The following is a 26,993-nucleotide window of genomic DNA, read 5'->3' as shown; positions in this document are numbered from 1 at the left end:
CTTCATAACCTCCATATGGGGGTTTTGAACAAACTATTCAGAGTCAGAAAATTCCAAGCTTTCTTCCCTTAAACCTGCCCTCCCCTCCAGACAGCATTATTTACAGAATTCACTTTAAAATTTACGGTAAATATTGTACTACAACTTATCGCTAAACTAAATTCATTACATGTTTTTCCCTTTTAAACTTCTTGGCTATTTATCTTCACTGTCTCGATGACTTCTGGTTCTTATTTTCTTGACACCCACATTGTCATTTTCCTGTTTGGGAACAAAAATGTAACTCTTAAGTAATTTAAAAGAACAATTTTTGTAACCGACTCTGCAAAAACCCCGATCCTTTCTAGGTGTGATGCAGGCCTTTAGTCCTAGAAAATTAATCTTGAGGTTGGAAATAAACTTTAAGATAGAGCCCATAAAAGTTGCCTTAAGCTGTTTTTACTATTTAATTTTTTAAAGTTAAATATTGTGTCCTTTGATAGAAAGGTTTGTAAGCTATTTTTAAGTTAATACATCATAAAAAGAGAAAGAAAATTTCCACACAAATACATACATTTTCACTAATTTTCATAAATACCATTCAGGAAAAGTGAATTCAAATGTATAATCAGGCTGAAATCTTTTTTTTCTTTTATACACAAAGACAATTATTTAAGACCTTTATTAACAGGTGCTTGCAGTTGGTTGACTGTTTTGAAAAAAATCAAGCTGTAAACTTTTATTACAAATAAAAAATGAGGTTCTTAAAAATCTCAACTTGACCAGATGTGAAACAAATTAAAAACCAGAAGACCCAAAAGATTTCAGCCTGGTTTTTTTCTCAGGCCAAAACCTTTTGGGTCTTCTAAACAACTGATATGTTTGAAGGGGACCGCCCCTCAATGCTACGTGAGTGTGAGCGGAGAGCACATTTGGGACGGGACAAAGGACACCAGACTGCCTCCCGGATGGGAACTCTTAACAGTACTACCCACCTAAACACACCTCCACCTGTTCTTCATCCCAGCTTGCCAAAGGGACGCCTTCGGAATCAGGCATTACCCCTCTGGAAGTTTCATTCAATCTCTAACCAGAGACTGAAGACAGCTGCCTGGAATCTTAATACAGGGTATGCAACGAGCAGTCAGAAAATACTAACTGGATAAATCCCTTTTTCTTCCTTGTTAAAAAATTTTTGGCCACGGCAAGCAGGATCTTAGTTCCCCGACCAGCGATTGAACCCGAGCCCCCTGCAGTGGAAGCTCGGAGTCTTAACCACTGGACCGCCAGGGAAGTCCCAACCCTTGTTTTTCCTGAATGATGACTTTATAATGTGAATTTACTATTCAAAGTGTAATCCCTAACCCAGATACACCTGAATATAGAGCCACAAAATGTGGTTAAGATTCATGCCTCTTACATTAGTCTAACCGGGAGCTGGCGGCATGTTATTACATATCACGTGTTGTGTCTGCTCTAGCAACATGGGGCAAAAATTATATTGAAACATTCTATGCACTTAAAAAAAGAGAAACAGGAAATTACTTGCCTTTTGAAGGCTGTTGGCACATCTCCTGGCACCCCGGGTTACTCTCTGCTCGGATTCACTCTCCGAAGGGTTTCCTCGAGGGCGGAGAGTAATCTTTCTGGATCTCAAACCCTTGAAGTCTGAAGATTCCGTTGCTTCTTTCTCTTCCTGCTTCTTCACGGGGATTTCCACCCTTTCCTGCCTTGCTGTCTCCTCTGTTGCATCAGGCAAAGGCTTCCAATTCTGTTTCCCAGACCTCAAGTGCCTCCTTCTCTCTTGAACTTTGCCCCCAGAGGTAGGATTCTCGGCTCCATCTTCCGGGCTTTGTAGCTTCATCTCCTGGGAGGTCTTCATGGACTTCTTTTCACTTCTCTTTATTTTCCTCTTTCCTGCTGATATAAGCACCCCAGGTCTTTGCTCGTCTATACTGGTTTTAGTGGGGCGCCTGGTACGCAGGGACATTCCCTAAAAAAATTCAAAAGACATCCAAAAAACGTCAAGAATGAGGAATACAAATCTTAAAACTCAACATGGAGAAAATCATTCGAAAGTGAACTCAAAGGGGAATTAATTGGAAAATTTTCCATTGGTTCAATTTCTAAGATGCCAGTAATCTAATCGAGCCAAGGGAGTGACTGTAACTTTGTTCCAATGGAGAAATCACCATTTCTACTGATAAGCCATAAGTAAGGAATTCAGTATAAATTCCAATCACAATGTCTGAATGTCATATACGTCAGTCTGATTATAACAAGTGTTAAAAGGGTATTCCAGGAGAATGCCCCATTATTCAGGTAGTAAATGAATTCCTAATCCTTTAACAATCATTGATAGAGCAGGACAGGAAAATCTCAATTTCTGGAATCGAATTTACAAGCTTCTCTATCTGACAGCCTTGACAGTTATGGTCTTCCCAAGACACACGCCCCATGTAAATTGTTCTAAGTGTTTAAATACTGACGCAGATACTACTTCTACCCAGCACTCCAGGTCTCGGTGTCTGGAACAAGGCAGGACTGAATTGCCCACTTTTTCTCGGCACAAAGTTCCACACCTTTGAAGATGAACACAACTCAGTCACTTCCCGAGAAGTTCTTGGCAAAATGTGTAATAATAATTTTGACCAGTTATTTTCCCAAATTAGCCTATTCTCTCTAGAAATCCCCAAAGGATGCTTTACGAAGGTCTGCAGTTACTCACTGTGTTGAATGCGGACCCCGCGGGGAAAGGGTACCCACACATACATTCGGGTTATGTACAATTTATAGCAAACGTTATACGAGAATGGAGAGCATCCACCCAAGATGACATGGTACGATTAAATCACACAATTACATCACACGATTACATCACCTTATTTGGAGCGTGCGTGTCTTCTCCTTGTGGATCCGTAGCTTTAGTTTTCACGTCATTGTTGGGCAGGTTTCCCACAGGTTTAGTCCTTTGTGCCAAAATCCTCAAACTTCTCTTCTTCACTCCCAAGGGTTTGGGGGGCTCCCGTCTCTCCCTGGGGGCTGTCCTCTGCTTATTCTGGAGGGGCTTCTCTTCCTCAGGGTCCTGTGCAGCCATCGTGGGGCATAGCCTCTTCCTGCCCACAACCCTTGCATCTTCTCCCAGTTTCCTCTTGGGGGACGGGGAGATGCAGCTTTCACCTGGTGATTTTACAGGGTCTCTGCTGCCCACAAGGTCTCCCGTGAACCTTACTTTAGGGGCCCTGAGGACTCTTCGGGATATTTCTACAGGTCTTCTTCTGTCTGCTGCTTGCTTTGGGACTCTCTTACCTCCAGAAGCATCGTTTCCCAGTTCCTTGGCCTGATCTGGCTTTTGGAAGAGCTCTTTGAAACTGGCCGGATCTTCCAGGGGTTGGGCCTTTTCCTTAAATGTTCTTAGCCGACTCTTGACACAAATTATATTTTCTGCTGAGTCCAGGGTCTGCCTTGAAGTTTCCTTAAACACTTTGATACTGTTCTCATCACCTACTGGTTCTCTGTGCGTGGTTTCCCCTGCTGTTTGGATGGGTTCTCTGAGTACTGAGAGCTCTTCTAGGTCCACTTTTCCCGGTGGTGACTTGAGCTGCCTCTTTCTACTTGCTGGCCTGGTGACTCGTGCGGCTGGTGGAGACTGGCAGGGCACTGCAGTGATTTTAACATCACTCACCGGTTCTTTGGCCTGATCTGGCTTTTGGAAGAGCTCTTTGAAACTGCACGAGTCTTCCACGGGTTGGGTCTTTTCCTTAAATGTTCTTAGCCGACTCCTGATGCCCATTACATTTTCTGCAGGGTTGAGTTTCTGCCTTGAAGTTTCCTTCATCACTTTGCTGTCTTTTTCATCACATACAGGCTCTCTCTGCATATCCCCTGGTGTCTGTGTGGGCTTCCTGGGTGCTGAGGGCTCTTCTACATCCACTTTCTCTGGCAGTGACTTGAGTCGCCTCTTTCTACTTGCTGGCCTGGTGACTGGTCCAGCTGGTGGAGATTGGCCGGTCACTGGAGCTATATTAACATCACTCACTGGTTCCTTGGCCTGACTTGGCTTTTGGAAGAGCTCGTTGAAACTGCCTGAGTCTTCCATAGGTTGAGCCTTTTCCTTCAATGTTCTTAGCCGACTCTTGACGCCAATTACATTTTCTGCCAAGACCAGTTTCTGCCTTGAATTTTCCTTAAACGCTTTGCTGTCTTTTTCATCACATACAGGCTCTCTCTGCATATCCCCTGGTGTCTGTGTGGGCTTCCTGGGCGCTGAGGGCTCTTCTACATCCACTTTCCCTGGCGGTGACCTGAGCCGTCTCTTTCTACCTGTTCGCCTGGGGACTGGTTCGGCTGGTGGAGATTGGCAGGACACTGGAGCGATTTTAACATCACTCATTGGTTCCTTGGCCTGATCTGGCTTTTGGAAGAGCTCCTTGAAACTGCACAAGTCTTCTAGGGGTTGAGCCTTTTCCTTAAATTTTCTTAGCCAACTCTTGACGCCAATTACATTTTCTGCTGAGACCAGTTTCTGCCTTAAAGTCTCCTTAAACACTTTGATGTCATTTTCATCACCTACAGGTTTTCTGTGTGTGTGCATGGTTTCCCCTGGTGTCTGTGTGGGCTTCCTGAGCGCTGAGGGCTCTTCTACATCCACTTTCCCTGGCGGTGACTTGAGCCGTCTCTTTCTACCTGTTCGCCTGGTGACTGGTTCTACTGCTGGAGATTTATAGGGTATTGTGGTGGTTTTCTCATCAGTCATTGGTTCCTTTGCATGATCTGGGGTTTGGAAGAGCTCTTTGAAGCCAACCAGGTCTTCCAGGGGTGGGGCCTTTTCCTTGGGTGTCTTTAGCCACCTCCTGCTTCCAGTTACATTTTCTGCAGGGTCCAGCTTTTCTTCTGGAGCTTCCTGAGACACTGCAATGCCTCTGTCACCACCCTCTGGTTCTCTGTGTGAGTGTGTGGCTTCTCCTGGTGTTTGTGTGGGCTTCTTGAGAGCTGAGACGTCTTCCTGCACAGCCACTTTCTGGGAAGGTGTCTTGAGATGTCTGGTCATGCTGGTTGATGTAACAACTGGTTCTGGTGGTGGAGATCGGCAGAGCATTTTGGGGGTTCTGTCCTCAGTCATTGGTTCCTTGGCTTGATGTGGGGTTTGGAAGAGCTCTTTGAAGCCAGCCAGGTCTTCCAGGGGTGGGGCCTTTTTCTTGGGTGTCCTTAGCCACCTCTTGCTTTCAGTTACATTTTCTGCAGGGTCCAGTTTCTCTCCTGGAGTTTCCTGAGACACTGCAATGCCTCTGTCACCACCCTCTGGTTCTCTCTGTGAGTGTGTGGTTTCCCCTGGTGTTTGTTGAGGCTTCCTGAGAGCCGAGACATCTTCCTGCACATCCACTTTCTGGGAAGGTGTCTTGAGACGCCCCTTTCTACTTGGTGTGTTCACTGGTTCTGGTTGTGGAGATTGACAAGGTATGTTGGTGGGTTTGTCATCAGTCGTTGGTTCCTTGGCACAATCTGGGGTTTGGAAGAGCTCTTTGAAGCCAGCCAGGTCTTCCAGCAGTGGGGCCTTTTCCTTGGGTGTTCTTGGCCACCTCTTACTTCCATTTACATTTTCTGATGAGCCCAGTTTCTGATTTGGAGTGTCCTGAAACAATATGATGCTTTTATCATCATCTACTGGTTCTCCCTCTGAGTGTCTAGTTTCCCCTGGTGACTGTGTCATTCTGCATGCTGAGAACTCTTTCTCTGTATCTGCTTTCCCCAGAGGTGTCTTGAGCCATCTCTTCATGTTGGTTGGTGTGACAATTAGCTGTGGTTGGGAGGACATGCAGAGAATTTTGGGAGTTCTGACAACAGCCCTTGGTTCCTTGGCATGATCTGGGGTTTGGAAGAGCTCTTTGAAACCTGCCAGGTCTTCTAGAGATTGGACCTTTTCCTTGGGTGTTCTTGGCAGCCTCTTGCTTCCATTTACATTTTCTGCTGAGTCCAGTTTCTGCTTTGGAGTTTCCTTAGATAATTGGATGCTTTTATCACCATCCGCTGGTTCTCTGTCTGAGCGCCTGGCTCCCCCTGGTGTCTGTGTGGGCTTCCTGAGTGCCGAGGGCTCTTCTACATCCACTTTCCCTGGCAGTGACCTGAGCCGTCTCTTTCTACCTGTTCGCCTGGTGACTGGTTCTACTGCTGGAGATTTATAGGGTATTGTGGTGGTTTTCTCATTAGTCATTTGTTCCTCTGCATGATCTGGGGTTTGGAAGAGCTCTTTGAAGCCAACCAGGTCTTCCAGCGGTGGGGCTTTTTCCTTGGGTATCCTTGGCCGCCTCTTGCTTCCAGTTACATTTTCTGCAGGGTCCAGCTTTTCTTCTGGAGTTCCCTGAGACACCGCAATGCCTCTGTCACCACCCTCTGGTTCTCTGTGTGAGTGTGTGGGCTTCCTGAGAGCCGAGAGGTCTTCCTGCACAGCCACTTTCTGGGAAGGTGTCTTGAGACATGTGGTCATGCTGGTTGATGTAACAACTGGTTCTGGTGGCAGAGATCGGCAGAGCACTTTGGGGGTTCTGTCCTCAGTCATTTGTTCCTCTGCATGATCTGGGGTTTGGAAGAGCTCTTTGAAGCCAACCAGGTCTTCCAGCAGTGGGGCCGTTTTCCTGGGTGTTCTTGGCCACCTCGTGCTTCTAGTTGCATTTTCTGCAGGGTCCAGTTTCTCTCCTGGAGCTTCCTGAGACACTGCAATGCCTCTGTCACCACCCTCTGGTTCTCTGTGTGAGTGTGTGGGCTTCTTGAGAGCTGAGAGGTCTTCCTGCACAGCCACTTTCTGGGAAGGTGTCTTGAGACGTCCCTTTCTACTTGGTGTGTTGACTGGTTCTAGTTGTGGAAACTGGCAGAGCATTTTGAAGATTCTGTCAGCAGTCATTGGTTCCACTGTGTGATTTGGTGTTTGGAAGAGCTCTTTGAAGCCAACCAGGTCTTCCAGCGGTGGGGCCTTTTCCTTGGGTGTTCTTGGCCGCCTCTTGCTTCCAGTTACATTTTCTGCAGGGCCCAGCTTTTCTCCTGCAGTTTCCTGAGACACTGCAATGCCTCTGTCACCATCCTCTGGTTCTTTGTCTGAGTGTCTGGTCTCCCCTGGTGACTGGGTGGGCTTCCTGAGAGCCAAGACATCTTCCTGCACATCCACTTTCCGGGAAGGTGTCTTGAGCCATCTCTTGCTACTTGTTGGCATGTTGACTGCTTCTGCTGGTGGAGATTTATAGGGTATTGTGGTAGGTTTGTCATCAGTCATTGGTTGCTTTGCATGATCTGGGGTTTGGAAGAGCTCTTTGAAGCCAGCCCGGTCTTCCAGGGGTGGGGCCTTTTTCTTGGGTGTTCTTGGCCGCCTCTTGCTTCCAGTTACATTTTCTGCAGGGTCCAGTTTCTCTCCTGGAGCTTCCTGAGACGCTGCAATGCCTCTGTCACCACCCTCTGGTTCTCTCTGTGAGTGTGTGGTTCCCCCTGGTGTTTGTTGAGGCTTCCTGAGAGCTGAGACATCTTCCTGCACATCCACTTTCTGGGAAGGTGTCTTCAGACGTCCCTTTCTATTTGGTGTGTTGACTGGTTCTAGCTGTGGAGATTGGCAGAGCATTTTGGGGGTTTTGTCATCAATCATGCGTTCCTTGGCATGATGTGGGGTTTGGAAGAGCTCTTTGAAGCCAGCCAGGTCTTCCAGAGGTGGAGCCTTTCCCTTGGGTGTCCTTGGCCGCCTCTTACTTCCAGCTACATTTTCCGCAGGGTCCAGTTTCTGCTTTGGAGTTTCCTTAAACAATTTGATGCTTTTTTCATCACCTGGTTCTCTGTGCATGGGCATGGTTTTCCCTGGTGTCTGTGTGAGTTTCCCGAGGGCTGAGGCATCTTCTACATCCACTTTCCAGGAAGGTGTCTTGAGCTGTGTGCTTGTCCTGGTGGGCGTGCCGACTGTTCCTGATCTGGGAGATTTACAGCGCATATTTGTGGCTTTGCTCTCTGCATCCACTGCTTCCTTGGCATGAGCTGGGGTCTGTAGGAGACTTGGGATGTCCAGCTGGTCTTCCTCAGGCTCTGGCTCCTGCAAGCTCTCGAGGGCGGTCAGGTCTGCTGCTAATTCACACTTAAGCTCTGAAGCTCTTCTTGATCTCCTCACAGCTATCAACTTTTTGGAATTTTCTTTTGATTCCATGTTTTTTGTACATGTTTCACTTTCCTTCACGTCTCCCTCCAGCTTCTGCTCTGGTTGTGGTGTTTTCCTCAGACATCTTCCCAAGACATTCTCAAGAGTGTCAGGTTTTGTGCCTTCGTTTTTACACTCTACACCTGGTGTCTGTGAGCTTCTGAGCTCCATGGACCTTCTAAACTTGTTTGCACTAGATGTTGTCTTTGGTGTTGTTGCCTCAAACGCTGGAGTTTTCATCTCAGCACCTGTTGTTTTATACACGTTCCTCGGAGTTTTCATAATACTTTCATTTATTTTAATACACTGGAGTCTTAAGGCAGGGCTTGCAGAACTTTGATCAGACAGCTCTTTTGGTGCATCTTGAGTCCCGGGGAACACATTCTGTCCTATAAGAAATTAAAACATTACATGATGAGTATATTCTGTGTGCTGTATGTGCCAATGTGGTGTTTTAGCCTCATGAAGTATTATTTAAGGACCAATAACCCAGCCTCCCATCCACCTCAGGATATGAGGCTGCTTATGTGGCCATAAATCTGTCTGACATGAACCACACACAATTAAGAACAATGTTTTTAGGTGACACAGAGTGGGGTCATGCACAGGCAATGGTAAGGGTCTATGGGGATCAGGTAAAAGAAAAACATTCCTTAAGAAGGGTCACCTGAAGGCTGCCAGCCAGGTCTCAGTGAGCTGAACACACACATTTTTTTCTCATCAAACGTGAGAAACAGCTGTTTCATCTGCTGGACCACCAATGCAATAATATGGATTATACTTAGTACGCTAAGGTCCATGTTACACAGGAAACATCAATTCTTTAGCGACAGGAAGCATCTTGAGTGTAGCACGCTGTCCCCTCTATGACAGAAACTCGGTGACCAGTGTAAACGAGAGAGAAACAGACTCGCATCTCACTCTCATCCTGCGGCAGGTGCCCAACCAGAGATTAACAGGAGTACCTGCGCAGTGCACACCTGCTGCCTTTCTCTTTGGTAACCGACAGCACTTTCACATTTGAGTAATTTACATATAAGTACGATGAGAGATCTTTACACTTTCCTGCTTGTCAGCCTCTTTACTTATGCTAAGTGAAGAAGGCCACGTGTACACACGTAGTTTACGGTTAGTAAACAGGCATGCCTTTTCACGCAAGTCTCTGAAAGCCAGTGCTGGTTCAGCTGCTGACAGAAACCTCCCCTAAAAACAATGGGACAGGGAAGCTGGACGTGGTACTTTACCAGGAATATCTGTCGGAGAGAAATAAATAATACAGTAGCTGTTGTGAAAAAAGAAGACCATCTACAGTTTCCACTGAAAAGATCAAAGTGCCAGGGGAAGAAAAGGAAACCAACCAGAATTTTCTGAAGCGCACAGCAGAGGTTTTTCTCCTGAATGAGGTACTGGAAGCTCTTTTCCAAGCAAATCCTCTGACTTTGAAACAGTGGAGGGACACAGGCTCACCCTTTGTGGTTTCTCTTTCACTGGAGTCTTGAACATCTCAGGCAGCCCTGTGACATGAAAATAGTGGAAAAACAGTTAAAAGACAGACTGCTCACACCTGCAAACAAGCACGCCTGTCCTCACGTACAACAGAGGAAACGTCAGAAGGCAAACAACAGATCACGCCCTAGAACTTCTAGGAGACAGGGTCTCATGGGAGAGGTTGATGCATCAGCTGTGAACCCATTTTTTGAAGAGGGCAATGGGAAGTTAGACTCATATATGGCCTCTTCTCTGGCCTTCCTCTTGGAAAGAAAATGGAATGAAGGAAGTCGATGTCCACCCTCTTCTAGAGTAAATTCCAGCTGTGAGCACTGGCCAGAGGACAGAGGCTGCCCTTCAGGGTCCCTCTCCATGCTTCCCAAAATCTAGGGCCCTCATGCTCCTTCGATAAGTCCTAGGTTATGCAGTACTAGAGTTTATGTACAAATAAAATGTCCAAAATTTAAAAGTGAGATAGGACTGCCCATTTTTAGTATTGTCAAGTAATCATATCACCATCTTTTCATTTTAACACCAAAAGGTAGTACTAACATAATCTCAGAAAACTAACAAGCAAAGCCATCCAGTTCTCTAAAGGGAAGACTTAAGTTTCTCAAACTCTCATTCTCCTCCTATTCTCCTTACTTTTCTCATTCTGACATCAATGGACCAAAACGCTCTCTCAGTCTGGCAGCCGTCTGCAAATTGTGTTTGGGGAGCCTGTTCTGAAGGCACCCAAGCCAGGCAACTCACTTAAAAAGCTCATTCCTCTGCCACCGTTCAGGCCTTACTTAAAATATCCAAGATTTACTATTTCATCACATATTAATGTTTTGTCATAAAAGTACTAACACCGAGGGGTGGCCTTTGTTGAGTGTCTAGAAAAATGTTTTGAAGGAAGGCTGAGAAAATTTACCATGCCAGGTACTATTTAAACTTCTATTTATCTTATAAATATTTTTGAGAATTTGTCTTCAATGCTTCGTAACATATATAGTAGTACACTCACACGTGTGCATAATTTACAAGGATACACAGATACAAATATATCTGCGTATTGGGTGGTATAAGCTCAAATTGTTTTTTACTCATGGAGCATGCTATCAGAACTCTGGCTATCACTGTTCTACATTTTTATAGTTTGCTTTTAAAAAGCTAAATATGTTGATCCAAATGTGATTCTAATTGGAGGGTATCTTGCATGGGTTTTATAAGTGGTACAACAATGCTCCCACCTTAAAATCTGCCAGGAAATAAAAACAAGATTCCACCTAATGGATTCAAGTGTCACCTCCCTCCAGAAGTGCTCAGAATGGAAACTACTGGTCAAACGATGTAGCATAACATCCCAAACCCAGGGTCCTGCCGTGGTTCTAATCCGGTACAAGTGTCAGCAGCTCACATCACACTTTTACTGAAAATGGCAATACTGGCTCAACTATGAATGGCTCAAAGAAGCCTTTGCTTCACGAACCAGCTAAGCTACATGGAAGGAAAGGAAATCTTGAAGAAGCAAAATATCACTCAAACCAATTGCTCCAACTCTGGCAATTATAAGAGCAAGGCTGCTTTCTTCACCATAAAGCCGCTGTCAACGTCATATACCTGAGCTCCTCTCCCAGGTAAAGATGTGCATTTCCTGCCACACCTGCTTCCTACAGGCCACGTGACCCCAAATCGTCAGGGACCTGGCCTTGTTCTCCAATCCAGCACCCTCTTCCTTGAATATCATGACCCTCCGAGTTGACTAGATTGTGTATCCTCCTGTCCCATGCACAGCAGATAAACAAACGTGATACCCACCCGTGTGGACCCACACAGGAGGATGAAAGGTTTCTGGTTCCTAAGAGCCATGGCTATGCTTTTACCTGAAAGATCTTCACTAAAGTCCATTGGTTTGTTGACCACGAAGTTGTTCAGCATCCTGTAGGGCCGAGCCGGCCCGTTCACTTTCTCGATGTGAGCTTTCCCTATTATTATGGTACAGGGAGAGTTTGCGTGGCCTGTGCTAAATTGATTGTGAACGATGCCAGTCGGCTTCTGGAAAACAATCAGGAAATCAACAAAGCGTCAAAGCCTCAATCCACACTTAATGTATCCCTTAATCATATTATGTGTCAAAGAGCAATTCACATTGGAACACCTACCTTCGGAGTATTGGTTCTTCTTTGCCTTTTGCTCAGGGGTCTTGGAGGGCCACGTTTAACAGCTTTGGTCTGGGTCTGCTTGGTACCAAGTTTTACCACGTCTGCCCACGATTTTGCCACTGTCACGGGGAAAAGATGTTGAGACTTTTCAAAACTGGCACTAACGAGAAAATCAACCTTGAAACCCATCTGCTGATACAACACTAACCAACTAAATTGGCCTCAGAAGCGCCACTCCTTCTCCTGGAATAAATCATCTGTAAGATGCCATGCTGGCTTCGATCCAGGGAAGCTCTCTTGGAGGGCAGGTTGCCACTTTTTCTCCCTCCTCTCTTGGGAATATCTGTCTGATGTGGAGGTTTGCTGTCGCTGGAGATGGAAGACGCCTTGGATAACCTGCGGCATCGGTCGGGTGCATCTGGAGAAGCGGTAGCAGCGTTAGGAGCTGGGGGTCCCGTGAACGCGTTCTGTGCCGTCACCTCCGGACAGACTTCTGAAGAATCTTCTTTCCCTGATGGCTGCGGCTGCTCCTGACAAGATTTAAATGTGCATAAGAAACCTTACCACAAATATAACTTCTCTGTAGGTTCAAGATGATGGAGTAGGACGTGCGCTCAATCCCTCTTGCGCGAGCACCGGAATCACAACTAACTGCGGAACAATCATCGACAGGAAGACACGGGAACTCACCAAAACAGATCCCCCACATCCAGAGACAAAGGAGAAGCTGCAATGAGACGGTAGGAGGGGCGCAATCACAATAAAATCAAATCCCATAACCGCTGGGTGGGTGACTCACAGACTGGAGAACACTTACACCACAGAAGTCCACCCACTGGAATGAAGGTTCTGAGCCCCACGTCAGGCTTCCCAACCTGGGAGTCTGGCAACGGGAGGAGGAATTCCTAGAGAATCACACTTTGAAGGATAGTGGGATTTGATTACAGGACTTTGACAGGACTGGGGGAAATAGAGACTCCACTCTTGGAGGGCACACACAAAGTAGTGTGCGCACTGGGACCCAGGGGAAGGAGCAGTGACCCCACAGGAGACTGAACGAGACCTACCTGCTAGTGTTGGAGGGTCTCCTGCAGAGGCGGGGGGTGGCTGTGGCTCACCATGGGGACAAGGACACTGGCAGCAGAAGTTCTGGGAAGTACTCCTTGGCGTGAGCCCTCCCAGAGTCTGCCATTAGCCCCACCAAAGAGCCCAGGTGGGCTCCAGTGCTGGGTCGCCTCAGGCCAAACAACCAACAGGGAGGGAACCCAGCCCCACCCATCAGCAGACAAGCGGGTTAAAGTTTTACTGAGCTCTGCCCACCAGAGCAACAGCCAGCTCTACCCACCACCAGTCCCTCCCATCAGGAAACTTGCACAAGCCTCTTAAATAGCCTCATCCACCAGAGGGCAGACAGAAGAAGCAAGAAGAACTACAATTCTGCAGCCTGTGGAACGAAAACCACATTCACAGAAAGATAGACAAAATGAAAAGGCAGAGGACTACGTACCAGATGAAGGAACAAGATAAAACCCCACGAAAACAACTAAATGAAGTGGAGATAGGCAATCTTCCAGAAAAGGAATTCAGAATAATGATAGTGAAGATGATCCAGGACCTGGGAAAAAGAATGGAGGCAAAGATCGAGAAGATGCAAGAAATGTTTAACAAAGACCTAGAAGAATTAAAGAACAAACAGAGATGAACAATACAATAACTGAAATGAAAAATACACTAGAAGGAATCAATAGCAGAATAACTGAGACAGAAGAACGGATAAGTGACCTGGAAGACAGAATGGTGGAATTCACTGCCACGGAACAGAATAAAGAAAAAAGAATGAAAACAAATGAAGACAGCCTAAGAGACCTCTGGGACAACATTAAACGCAACAACATTAGCACCATAGGGGTCCCAGAAGGAGAAGAGAGAGAGAAAGGACCAGAGAAAATATTTGAAGAGATTATAGTCGAAAACTTCCCTAACATGGGAAAGGAAATAGCCACCCAAGTCCAGGAAGCACAGAGAGTCCCATACAGGATAAACCCAAGGAGAAACACGCAGAGACACATAGTAATCAAATTGGCAAAAATTAAAGACAAAGAAAAATTACTGAAAGCAACAAGGGAAAAACGACAAATAACATACAAGGGAACTCCCTTAAGGTTAACAGCTGATTTCTTAGCAGAAACTCTACAAGCTAGAAGGGAGTGGCATGATATATTTAAAGTGATGAAAGGGAAGAAACTACAACCAAGATTACTCTACTTGGCAAGGATCTCATCCAGATTCGACAGAGAAATCAAAAGCTTTAAAGACAAGCAAAAGCTAAGAGAATTCAGTACCACCAGGCTTTCTGTTTATTTTATATTGGAGTATAGGTGATTAACAATGTTGTGTTAGTGTCAGGTGTACAGCAAAGTGATTCAGTTATACATATATCTATTCTTTTCAAATTCCTTTCCCATTTAGGTTTACGGAATATTGAGCAGAGTTCCCTGTGCTATACAGCAGGTCCTTGTTGGTTATCTATTTTAAATACAGCCGTGTGTACGTGTCAATCCCAAACTGTTTAAATCTGGAAGCACCAAACTTTTCAACCAGTGTCTGTCAAGTATATGGTAGAGATGGGAGTCTATCTCTCTCACTTAAAAAAAAAAAAAGGGGGGAGGGGAAGAAAGCACCAAACAATTCTTAATTGGGGTATTTCAGGTGGAAAGATGAAAGGAACTTCCTCATGAGTGAGGCTCTTATCTAAGTCCAAGGAAACACTGTCCGTGGGAATTTAACCACCTTTGATCTGCATGGAAAGACAGCCACTCACTTCCAGGAGCCCATATAAAAGGGAAGGAAAGGAGACATACCTCACACGCCTGTTAGTGTGAAAGGAAATTAAAGACTTCCCAGGCCCTCTGATGAAGGCGAGCTGTGGGCCAACCCCTTTCTAGAGACCTAAGATCACAGCCTAGGGTAGGTGACGGAAAACTGTAAAGAGCTGATGATGAAAATCATGGGTGTGCTGCCATCTAAGATTTTTCTTTTCACCTTGTAATTCTAAAAGGGAAAAACACCAAAACCTTACGGCTCTGTGTCATGATGCCTCTAGATTCTTTCCAAATGTATTTACTATAACCCTAGCGTGACCACCTGGCCCTGGAAGTGTGGTCAGCAGGAGGCCTCTGCAGAGAAGGAAAGTCCTGAGGACCCACCTGTGCTCAGTCACCCTCAGGCCGTGGCTAGGAACCCAGGTGTTCATTTCCCAACACCCACATGAATGAGCTCTCACAGAGACTTTTATATTTTTACTTTGTTATTAGAAAGAAAAAGGTGTTCATTGTCATTCTACTAGTGTGAGGGGTTGGAAAGAATATGGACCAAGGATGTGCGCTATCATCAGACCCGAAGGGGGGACCAGTGGGTAAACTCACCTTGATGATTTTCTTCAGGACGGTTGGCGTGTGGGTGACCAGAGACCGTCTTTGCTTTGGTGTCTCTCCTCTTTTGAGAGGTGTGTTAGGAGGTAAGTTTTCATCGAATAATTCAGGTCTCAGGCGACCACCAAAGGAGACCCGCCTCCTCTTCAGGGACACCCCATCCATCTTATCTAGAGGAAAGGGGACAGACGTGGAGAGGGCAAAGGAGAACCGTACCATAAGTGTGACTTGTTTCCATTTACCATTAAAGACAAACCTACTGTAAACTCACTGAAACCTGGCACCTCACACACCTTTGCTCTCTTGTGATGTTGACAAAGGTGATGCTGCTTCAAGAGCTCAGGAAAGATCCAGGACAAACCACTAAATGCCAAGTCCCAACCTGACAGGACAAGGACTTTCTTTAAACATTGACAAGTCCTGTGCAGACAGAGCTTAATAAAGGGAGTGGCCTGGAGCAGTGGCTCCCACTTTGGAGCTGGGGGATGATGGGGATGGGGCTTCAGCAGAAAAGCTTCAGCTTTTCCAAGAGACTCACACTTGGGTCTCACTCAGACCTACCCAGTGAGTAGAATTCGAGCTGGAAACTTCTCCTGGTGATTTTGACAGATGGGCAATTCATGCGTCCCAAGCCCCACTATCCATCTTTGTGAACCACTTGTCAACATAAACCCTTGCCTAAGTGAGGCGCCCCGCTTGTAAGACTTGTGGGGACTCCATGACTGATGTGCATGGGTCTGCTTTCAGAGCCGCACACCCCTGCCCTGGGGGCTCCCTGCAGAAGCAGAGCTGACAGCGGGGCACAGCATCAGAACACCTGGGGGCCCCCGAGGAGCGTGGGAGGCCCTGGAGCTACCACGCCTGCTCCACGGGTCACATCTCTGCCACCCACGGGGTGCTATTAGCTTACTGGTTTCCCCATTTGCAAAAGGAAGATAACAAAACTCCTGTCCCGTGGGCCCTCCTGCTGCCAGAATAGAGGATGGGAAATGAGTGTCTGAAAGGCACGTAAAAGAACACCTGGCACATAAACCCATGGGGATGGGGCAGGTGTGTTCTAAGAGCCACCCCACATGAAAAGATCTCCAAGGGATTTCCACTGACTTATTCTAGAGGATCAAACTCGTAGGATAAAAGAGCTTATAGTTCAGAATTAAACTCCTGTGAAAAGCAATTATGCTTATGCTTATTCTCCTTTGTTTTGTGGTAGACAGAAGAATCAAATATGTTTTTGGACCACCTTATCTCCTTAGACCCCCTGCTAATTCTTCCCTAATAACCAGCACTTCTTCTGGTTGGTTGGTTATCTGGGTCTTCACGCAAATCTATGAGTAGATGATGAATATGTGCCCTTATGTGCCTCACAGAGCTAATCATTCGTGAATGAAGGAAGGTCCCACTAATTCATATCTAGACATAAGGTAGGCGTAAATTTGGGGGGGGGAAATAAATTTACAGTTAAATAAACTTACTCGTGGAATCGCCGAAGCTGCTGACATCAGCTGAGCTAAGACCCGGTAACCCAGGGCACACCGGATCAGCTGCCACGCCCAGCTTCTCAGGCTTGTTGAGAAAATCGCTTTGAATCTTCCTTTCAACTTCAGGGACCAGTGGAGCTGAAACTGTCTGATGCAGAATCTCTGTTTCTGTTGTCAGATCGTCAACATTTGTAGGAATCCTCTTCCTCTTTTTGGGGCAAAGTTTTTCTGGTGTATTTCCAAAACTCTCAACTTTAATGGGCGTTTGAATTCTAGGTAAGAACTTCCGAGGAGGAAACGTTTTATTATCTGCCCTGGAGCCTTCACTTTGATCTAGGTTCAGGGATGCACCAGCATTGACAACACTCAGGTCTTCACTCCGCCGGCTCCGTGAGGGACTTTGTTGTGAATATCGTACGGGGGTCGTGGATTTCAGCATCTCTATCTCTGTGCAGAGGATGCTGGGACTCCTGGTCTCCTTGGGGGTCTGAAATGGCTCCTCATCACTCCTCTTTCCCTCAGTCTGGCTACTTCCTTGTTCTCCTGAAGCAGGGTCTGCCTTAATTTGGGGGCTTTGGCCCGATTTTGGTCTGGATTTAAGTGAGACCAGAGTCTCACTCTGTAAACCACCAGTGCTTTCTTTTTCTGTTGTGCAATGACTCTGTGATCCTGATTTTCTGCGATTCTGTAGAACATTGACTTTTCCTGATTTCACATCTAACTCCACCTTCATTGACTCATAAAGCTTCCTAAAGGGAGACTCATTTTGGTCACTACCCTTAAGACACGTTATAGAGGAAAAAGCCTTCAAGTCTCCATTACAGCTCCCGAATGTTACACCGGAATCTTCTTGAGAATCCCCAGCAGTGGGAGCTGTTGCATTTCTGCCTTTATCTCCAGGAAGTCCTGAGGGATGAACGCTGTTAGGTGTTTTCCCGGCAACAGGATCTCCTGAGCCACCTGAGACAGTACCAGCTCCTGTGACATTCTTCCCGTGCACCGCAGGCCTTCCTGAAGCAGCTTCTTCCGTGAATTTTGAACGGGCAATGGAATCTTGAACTTTTCCATCTTGACAATGAGTTATGAAATAAGAAGCAGAAATTCGAGATTTTCTCAATGATTAACATGGGCAATATTCACATTTTAAAATTATTTCAAATTGTCTTAAAAACCTAGCCTTTCACTTAGCCTACAAATTTCTTAATGTCCAAAATGTATTATAATGGTATTCTGGTACTAGTTCCATGATGAAAATAAATAAATCACTTTAGCCTCCTATACCTCCTATAACCAACAGGAGACATCCAATGCTATCAATCTGCTCAGAATTAGGGGGACAACTGAGCATGACATTTCATCTCTACATGGACTCTCCAACAAGCATATGGCACCCATACATCACTTGTGAGAAAAGTTAACTAAGGTGTCTGCCTATGTCTGTCCCTTCCTTACCACAAAGCTACATAGAGAACCGATCTTACAGGATCCCAGACAAAACCAAAAAAACTACTAACCAGGGTTGGAAGGGAAGCTAGATCTTGAGACCCGACGCGAAGGCTCCTGTGAATTGGCAGATAAGAACAGCAATTTAGATGCCTTTTCAAATACCGACAGTCATATTTACTAAAATGTTCTTCCTGTTGATGACCTTCTCTACCCAACTGTTCTTAGAGAACTTTCAGAGACTTTGAGAAACGAGTCCAAGACATTGGGCTGGTACTCATAACACAAGCATTTCTCAGTTGATTTTTTAAAAATATAGTAATAGAATAAGAAACAAACTTGAAGATTAAAATTGCTTAAATTGAACCTCAGTGACTTTTTATAACTTCCTTGAACTTCTATGAAAGAAGACTCAAAGCTAAAAGTAAACATCATCCACACTCAGTATCTGGGAACCTACCAAGGGCACAGAATTATTGACTTTACACTGTTTTATCAAAAGTTGGCTACAGGACCTGTGGGTGAAGTGGGGCTCCACTTAGCATGTGTGCTCATTGCTGGCAGATACTAAGTGTTTATCTGAAAGCCCAGAAGTTAAGGCAAAAGCGAAAACAATGCACCCAGAGGCCCTGTACCCTCAGAGCACGGGCTGGGATGCAGCCCTCCTGCTGGGACGCCTTCACATTCCTTCCCAGGCAGCTTTTTAGTGGGTGAGGAACAACTACAGAATAACACAGATGTAAGATATAAAAGTCCAATATTGTTTCAAAGGAGGAAAAATAATATCCTCTGAATTATTAGGGGGGGAAATCACAAATATATCCAAAGGCAAATACTTTAACTTCTTTCTTTAATCAATTTCCGATTTCTTGGTATTGAATACGCTGCTTCTCAAACTTCCCATGTGAGGGCTCGGTTTCTAACTTCCAATCTGAAGTTGACAAAAGGAATCATATGACTGAACAATAAAAATGAATTAAAATTAAAAAATGTGTGCAAAATACAAGCCCATATTTTTTGTACTATAATACCCAATAGCCATAAAAATCACTGTCAAATAACATGTTCTAAGTATTCAACTTCAATATTTACATGATCACAATCCAGATAACGAACAGGTCATAGACCACTGGGACCTCTTATCTAACCCATAGTCCAGCTTTTTGGTTGGATTCCTTATACCTACTAACAAGTTAGAAGCTGGGTTGGTAGGTGGGTGGGATACCTCAAAAGCTAGCTTTCCCCCAAAGCTGATGAGCAGGGTTGACATTAAAGTTAGTCCTCTGGAGAAGCAAGGGCACACAGCAGGAGCAGGGAACTTCAAATGCAGAGCCCACTGCTGATTTCAGGAGTATCTGTGCTAAGACTCTTAAGCCAGGGAATTCCAACCTGGTCAGAAGAGAATAGCTTGAGTAGCTTCATAAAAAGTAAGAAGGATATAGGAAGTCTCAGGATTAACCCAGAACCTTCTAAGTCCTACTAAATCTCCCAGAATGGGCCCAGACTGCAATTTAATAAGGTGGGCCATTTGGAATATGTTTTCTCCACTGATAGACACAGGGCAGTAACTCTCCTCCAGTGTCGTGGGTCGTCTGTCTGTCAAAACAGGGAAGTATCATTGGTACCTACAACTCTGATGTGATTATTTTGGATGAATAAAGACCGATGAGTACAATGGGACAAAAAATGAGCCGCCAGATCATGTGGTTCTAGAATCTGAGTTCTGCATCAGGGTTGCCCTAGCCAAAGGTTTGCGAAATCATATTGTGAGATACTTTAGGAGACTTTGGGCCCAAAGTGTAACACCTAGTACTCTCATTTTGAATACAAGAGGAAGGATAGTTTAAATTATCTTAATATATCTAAGTTCAACTTGTTTTACTACCTTAGCGACATTTTCCTACTATAACTGGTAAGTCGTTCTCCCTTGTGAGAAATCAGTGTCAAAGTGCATATAAATGATTTCATATCATCATGCAAAAGAATCAGAGCCCAAAGTTCCATAATATCCCCCATCACCTGTTCCCATCTTTGTCCTGGAAATTCAGGTGACTTGCTTCCATTCTGATGACTTTCATTTTCATACCTGAAGTGCACAGAATGACAGGCACATATTCAGATTAAAGATTTGTAACCAATGATAAAACTTCCACATCTGACTAATGTCCAAGGAGCAAGGAACAAAGATCAGGTTTTATTCAAGATATTACCTTATTCATGGAAAGAAATTAGGAAAGTGTTTTTACGCTAAAAACTTAGGTAAATTGGTTTCTTTTGGAACACCACGGTCAGAGGTTGGGACCAGATTAAATTTCTGAACGCTGACTATTCTGTAAGATTCAGCAATGTCCCTGAGCGCCTCCTGTGTTGGAAACAACTGCGCAAGAGAGCAAAACCTGGTGTCTTCTAGTTTTTGTTCGTGGAAATCATCTGATGGCTTGGAAGGTCAACCAAGAAGCTGGGTGGCATCTGACACCTTTATCACTCTGTGATGTCATTCACCACAGGATAACCAGAGAGCTATACTTTAAGATCACTATGATCTTTTCAGCTTCCCACTTACTCCATCTGTATCTGAACAAAAACACGCACATTTTAGGAAGACGCAAAGATATTTAGCAAGAGACATGGTTGTTCTAACAGACCTCAGGTATCCATTCACAGAACAACCTTTTATAACACACACTGAACTCGGGTACTTCGGTGAGACAGCCTGATTCGAATTTAGATGCCACCTAAGTAAGCTCTGAAGCAGCCAAGCGTCTGGAATTGTTTCTCACGGTACCAGAGTTCTGAATCAAGCCCTTCTTCCTATGACCCATGTCCTAGTCTTTGTTGGAGGTATTTTGTCATCTCAACTAATCTTAATTTGAGCAGCATCTCATTTGGGGGACATATTTCTGTTCTCCATTCCTCATCAAATATTTCCTACCTAGAAATAATATTTATTTCTCTATCCAATAAAAAATACCCTTTAAAAATGAAGGCAAATTCACAAAAAGCACAGAAAAAGAAACAACCAGGATATTCAAATTAGAAAATATCTATTTAATACAAATGAAGGCAGAAATGAAGATGGAGTTCCATTTGGCAGAATGGATGACAAAAATGATCCAACTATATCTGCCTACAAGAGACACAATTTAGAGTCAAAGACACAAACAGGATGAAAGGATAATGATGGGAAAAGATATACCATGCAAATAGTAACCAGAAGAGAGGTGGAGAGGCTGTACCAATACCAGACAAAATAGACTGTAAGATAAAAATTATTCAGAGACACTGCACATTTTATAATGATAAAAGGGTCAACCCATCAAGATCAGCCAGTTATAGACAAAAGTGCACCTAACAGCTGGTTGCAAAAGATCGTCTAAACCTTCAGGATTATGAAAGTTGAAAGCAATGTGATTAAAAAAAAACACAAAACTATAGTATGAAATCTCTCATCAAAAGCATTACTAAAGGGGGGGCTTCCCTGGTGGCGCAGTGGTTGAGAATCTGCCTGCCGATGCAGGGGACACGGGTTCGAGCCCTGGTCTGGGAAGATCCCACATGCCGCGGAGCAACTGGGCCCGTGAGCCACAACTACTGAGCCTGCACGTCTGGAGCCTGTGCTCCGCAACAAGAGAGGCCGCGACACTGAGAGGCCCGCGCACCGCGATGAAGAGTGGCCCCCGCTTGCCGCAACTAGAGAAAGCCCTCGCACAGAAACGATGACCCAACACAGCCAAAAAATAAATAAATTAATTAATTAATAATAATTTTTTTAAAAAGCATTATTAAAGGTACAGGACATTTCAGAATGATACATGATAGAGCTTCATCCGCCAAGAGGAGAGAATTCTTAATTTAAACCCATAGTATGGCCTCAAAATATCGGAAGCAAAAAACTGACAAAGTTAAAAAACAAAAAGAAAAAAAAAATCTTCAATGCGTAATTTCAGCTTATCTGTCCAGGTAACTAAGAATCAGGGGGAAAATTTACTAGATTCTAGAGTCAGGAATTTGAATCTGATGGACCTACACAGGTAGAGCACTCCACCCAGCAGCTGTGGAACACCCATTTTTTCCAAACACCCAGGACAGATTAGTAAAAAATTAACCATATCTTATCATAAAAAGCAAGCTCTGACTCATTTCAGAAACTGGAAATTACTCGAATGTCCATCCAGAATGAATAAATTGTGTATAATTGTGTATGTAACTGTGGATATTATTTCAGTGAAATCCTTAAGCACTGAGAAGGAACAAACTGGGATGAATCCATCCATCCCATCCATGCTATGAATCCCACAGCCGTAAGAGCAGAACTCAGTTACTAATTTATGGAGTTTAATAAAGGCAGACAAAACCATAGCAGTTAGAGATGCATGCTTAGGTAGTAGAACTCTAAAGACTTTCATGCTATCAGAAAAGCCACATTAGTGGTTTACTTGGTGCGGGGAAGAAGTAATGATTAGAAGATGCATGAAAGAAACTTCCGGAAATGCTCTGTTTATGACTTGGGTGGTGTATTAGTTCTATAACAAAATGCCACACCCCGGGTGGCTTAAACAAGAGAAATGTATTTTCTCACAGTTCCAGAGGCTGGAAGTCCAAGATCAAGGTGTCGGCAGGGTTGGCTTCCTCGGGGCCTCTCTCCTTGGCTCCAGCCGCCCTCCGCTGCCTCTTCGCATGGTCATCCCTCTGAACACCTGCTTCTGTGTCCTAATCTCCTCTTCTTATAAGGACACCACTCGGATAGAATTAGGACCCAGCCTAATGGCCTCATTTTAACTTAATCATCTCTTTCAAGGTCCTATTTCCAAAGACAGCCACATTCCGGGGAGCTGGGGGTTAGGACTTCAACTTGGGAATTTAGGGAGAGCACAATTTGGTCCATGATGGGTGATGATCACAAGACTGGTCACTTCATGGTAAGTTGGGTCATACATCTCGTTTTGTAACTTTCTCTAAGAGTGTATTTTACTTTAAAATAAAAAAAGTAAAATGAATGCAGTTTCACAACACTTGCAACCAAATGAAACTCCTTTAGGACCTGGCCACCTTGGCATAGTTACGTGCTCTCAAATCTTTGAGCTGGAGCACACAATAAACCTCACTTGCCATTCCTTCTAGATCCATATGAATTTAGATAAAGACTGTGGGGAATGGCAACCTCAAACATGTTGACATTCACCCGCATTAGAGAAGGATCACTGATGAACTGTGAGGCTAGTTTTTGGTGAATCAGAAGGTCGATTTATTTTTAGCCCATTTAATTCTTACCTACCTGAAAGACCGATCAACAACAGTTATCACATCTCCATGTTTTAGCTGTACAGGTTTATCAAAAGTAGATCCATTTACTTGTGTTGGATTTGTGGAACTGAAATTAAACAATATTGCCTACAAGTAGAAAAGAGAGGAAAACATGTAAACTAATAAATGGATAAAAAGTGAAAAGTTTTAAAAAACAGACTTGCAAAACCCGACTCACCTCCTGCTCATTGATTTCAATTTTGCAGTGTTGTTTGGACACTACGGGAAGCTGAATACGAATGTCACACTCGATGCCCCTTAATTCAAAAGAATAAAAATTTTTTAGGTTGCTGCAATTTATAAAACTTACATCAGTGATTCAAAATAAAACAGCATCTGACTCTATGTTTGATCTGTAAATGTGATGACATAACGGCAAGACAAACTGGGCAATGTAAATGATCTTTGCATTTTGCCCACAATTTTTATAAGTATTGTATAAGCAACTATTTTAAATCATTAAAACTTAGAGCACTTAAAAATAATTATAATGGAAAATATTAGAATACAAAATTGAATTGCTTTTCACTAAAATATCTATGCTTATAAGATCCAACTAAAGGAGTACTTTCCATCAGTTTGGAGAATACTTACTGTTTGTACTCTGTGCTTTTTTTTTTTTTTTTCCTATAAAAAAGGTTTATGTATGTTTATTGGTAATGCTATGTATGTTTAAAGGTTTAATCATCACCAAAAGTGCTGTTATTTCATGCTAGGACCTCTCCGTGTCTCAGTGTCTTCATATACAAAGAGGACTCCATTGGCAAACATATCATGGTGTTCTTCAGAAAATTAAATGAGCTGCTCATGTCTGTCATTTGCTTGGCACACAGTAAATGCTCATAACTTGTGAGCTTTTTATTGTTTTAAAACTATATTATTGGGACTTCCCTGGTGGTGCAGTGGTTAAGAATCCGCCTGCAAATGCAGGGGACATGGGTTTGAGCCCTGGTCTGGGAAGATCCCACATGCCGCAGAGCAACTAAGCCCGTGCGCCACAACTACTGAGCCTGCGCTCTAGAGCCCGCGAGCCACAACTACTGAAGCCCGTGTGCCTAGAGCCCATGCTGCGCAACAAGAGAAGCTACCGCAATGAGAAGCCCGCGCACCACAACGAAGAGTAGCCCCCGCTCGCCACAACTAGAGGAAGCCCGCATGCAGCAACGAAGACCCAACGCAGCCAAAAATAAATAAATAAATAAATAAATAAATAAACCACATTATTAACTGACAGAGTCACAAGCCTCCTATCATTACAGACACTAATCTACAAGCAACAACAAATTATCTAGATGCAACCTGTCTTTTTTCAGAAAACTAACATCAGCAGGAAGCAGCTGAAGGGAGAATTCCCAAACCCACACAGAAACTAATCAAAGATGCCCTTAGCAAGGCTCTTTGGGTCTCTGGTGTTCCTGTTACCATCCTGTGGTTTTACACGTTTGAACAGACCGTATGCCTCCTCTCTGTACTCAATACGAACCTCTGGAGTCTAAGAATATCCCTTCCTACCTGTATCATGACCAAACACTTACAAGTGGGTTTCTGGATTATAAAATCTCTCATAAAAATACACTTCATCACTACAGTATGATAACAGAATTACTGCTATTTGGTACCAAAATGTTTTGTTTCTTTTTTTCTTTTAATTAATTTTATTTATTTACTTATTTATTTTTGGCTGTGTTGGGTCTTCGTTCCTGTGCAAGGGCTTTCTCTAGTTGCGGCAAGCGAGGGCCACTCTTCATCGCGGTGCGTGCGGCTCTCACTGTCGCGACCTCTCTTGTTGCGGAGCACAGGCTCCAGATGCGCAGGCTCAGTAGTTGTGGCTCACGGGCCTACTTGCTCCTCGGCATGTGGGATCTTCCCAGACCAGGGCTCGAACCCGTGTCCCCTGCATTGGCAGGCAGATTCTCAACCACTGCGCCACCAGGGAAGCCCCAAAATGTTTTTTGTTTTTCCCTTTTGAAGAGAGTGGAAGCTATGGAAGGTGAACAGCTACTTTAAGCCAAAGAAGAGAATTTGATTTTTAGTTATCAGAGCATCCCAGCAAGAGAGAGAAAAAGACCATCTCATTAGAACTGAGAATCTGTTTGGCAGGAGACTGCCATCAGCAATCACTATAGATCAATGGTTCTTAACCTTGGTGCTGTTGACATCTGGGGCCAGCTAGTTCTCTATAGTGGGAGCTGTCCTGTGCATTGTAGGGTGTTTGGCAGCAACCCTGACCTCTGCTCCCTGACGCCAGTGGTGTGTGCCTCCCACATTGTGACATGAAAAAAATGTCTCCAGACTTTGCCAAATAGCTCCTGGGGGGCAATACGGCTCTCAGTTGATAACCACTGCTGCATACTGATTCCAAACTCAATTTTCCAGCTGATGTTATGATTGGACAATTGCCAGAGTGCTAAATAAATAGTGATCACCTCTCATATGCCAGGCCCCATACCAGACACCGAGTACATAATTATTGACTAGACAGTCCCTGTCCTTGGGGAGCTTAGTAGTGAGACAGACAAACCACAGCCTCATCACCATGTGTGGGGTTAGGAAAGACAAGAGCAGGGCTCAGTAAAGGCTTCTTCTCAGGTAACACGGATCCTGTCTCTGAAAGTTGGAAAGCAGTCAGTCACATAGGAGGGTAGAGAAATTCCAGAGATGAAAGTTCGAACTGGCTAAAAGCACCAAGGTGAGAAAGAGCTTGAAGTGTGGTGGAACATGGCAGGAGTGGGGCTGGTAGGAGGATGGGGTGTGGGTAGAAGGGGGTCAGGGTTCCACCACACAGGGTTCCACAGGGAGGGTAGCTTATCCATCACATGTTAGAAAAGGAGAGGGGGTGTGATTAATGGTGCCTGTTACACTGGGACCAGAGTTCCTGCCATCACCAACACCAAGGCAACAAAAGAGAAGTTCTCAAAACACAACCAGAAGGGCTTTCCTTCCCATTTCCATTTTTCCAAAAAGACCAACAAGCCATACACAGATTCCTTCCTTCACTTGTTCAATAATATCCCCCAGCAGCCAAGGAATGCCCAGTTTGGAGAGATTTCAGATGAACACAGTGGCTTTCTAAAGACAGTCTGAAGTGAAGCAGGATTTGAGAATCTTTTACATTTTTCTCCAGTTATATTTTTATCAAATCAATTTAAAAATTTTTGTTTGACTGAAAAAGCACAACTATGTAAACATTGTCTTCGAATTCTATTTCATAATAAACAACCAGTAGCATTGACAATACATAGGAAGTCCTGAGCAAACTCGAGGGCTGACTACTCCTAGAGCTGTGTATCTCGTCTGTTAATCTCTGATTAGTAATACTGAGGGGTTCTTTTAAGCTAAATTGTCTAAATTGTCCGCGGGTGGGCAGGGCTCACCTTCCAAACAAGCAGGTATGAAGGCTCAGTGGAAAGTGGGGGCCGTCGACCCCGCTCCTTTTGATGGTAACAAGGCGTCTTGTAGGACCCATTTTCTAAACAGGAATTTTGACTATAATCCGTACCGGAAGGTCAGGCATCAAAAGGTTTGCTGAAGCAGACTTACAAGCAATCCTTTGACTACA

The 26,993-nt window shown here is 44.4% G+C and overlaps 1 protein-coding gene across 1 annotated transcript; it reads right to left on the bottom strand.

The window, feature by feature from the left end:
- MKI67 (marker of proliferation Ki-67) lies at positions 1-26,993 on the bottom strand. Its single transcript, XM_061192036.1, has 14 exons — positions 26,809-26,993; positions 23,613-23,691; positions 23,406-23,521; positions 20,150-20,216; positions 18,202-18,247; positions 16,682-17,755; positions 15,204-15,379; positions 11,987-12,308; positions 11,779-11,897; positions 11,500-11,671; positions 9,502-9,657; positions 2,861-8,532; positions 1,529-1,972; positions 1-261 (listed from the first exon to the last, which is right to left on the bottom strand). The coding sequence occupies exons 1-14, from the start codon at positions 26,898-26,900 to the stop codon at positions 196-198; spliced, it is 8,601 nt and encodes a 2,866-aa protein (XP_061048019.1). The 5' UTR covers positions 26,901-26,993; the 3' UTR covers positions 1-195.

The sequence above is a fragment of the Eubalaena glacialis genome, chromosome 1 (assembly GCF_028564815.1).
Source record: "Eubalaena glacialis isolate mEubGla1 chromosome 1, mEubGla1.1.hap2.+ XY, whole genome shotgun sequence".
NCBI classification, from domain to species: domain Eukaryota; kingdom Metazoa; phylum Chordata; class Mammalia; order Artiodactyla; family Balaenidae; genus Eubalaena; species Eubalaena glacialis.
This window is presented reverse-complemented; position numbering and strand designations above follow the sequence as displayed.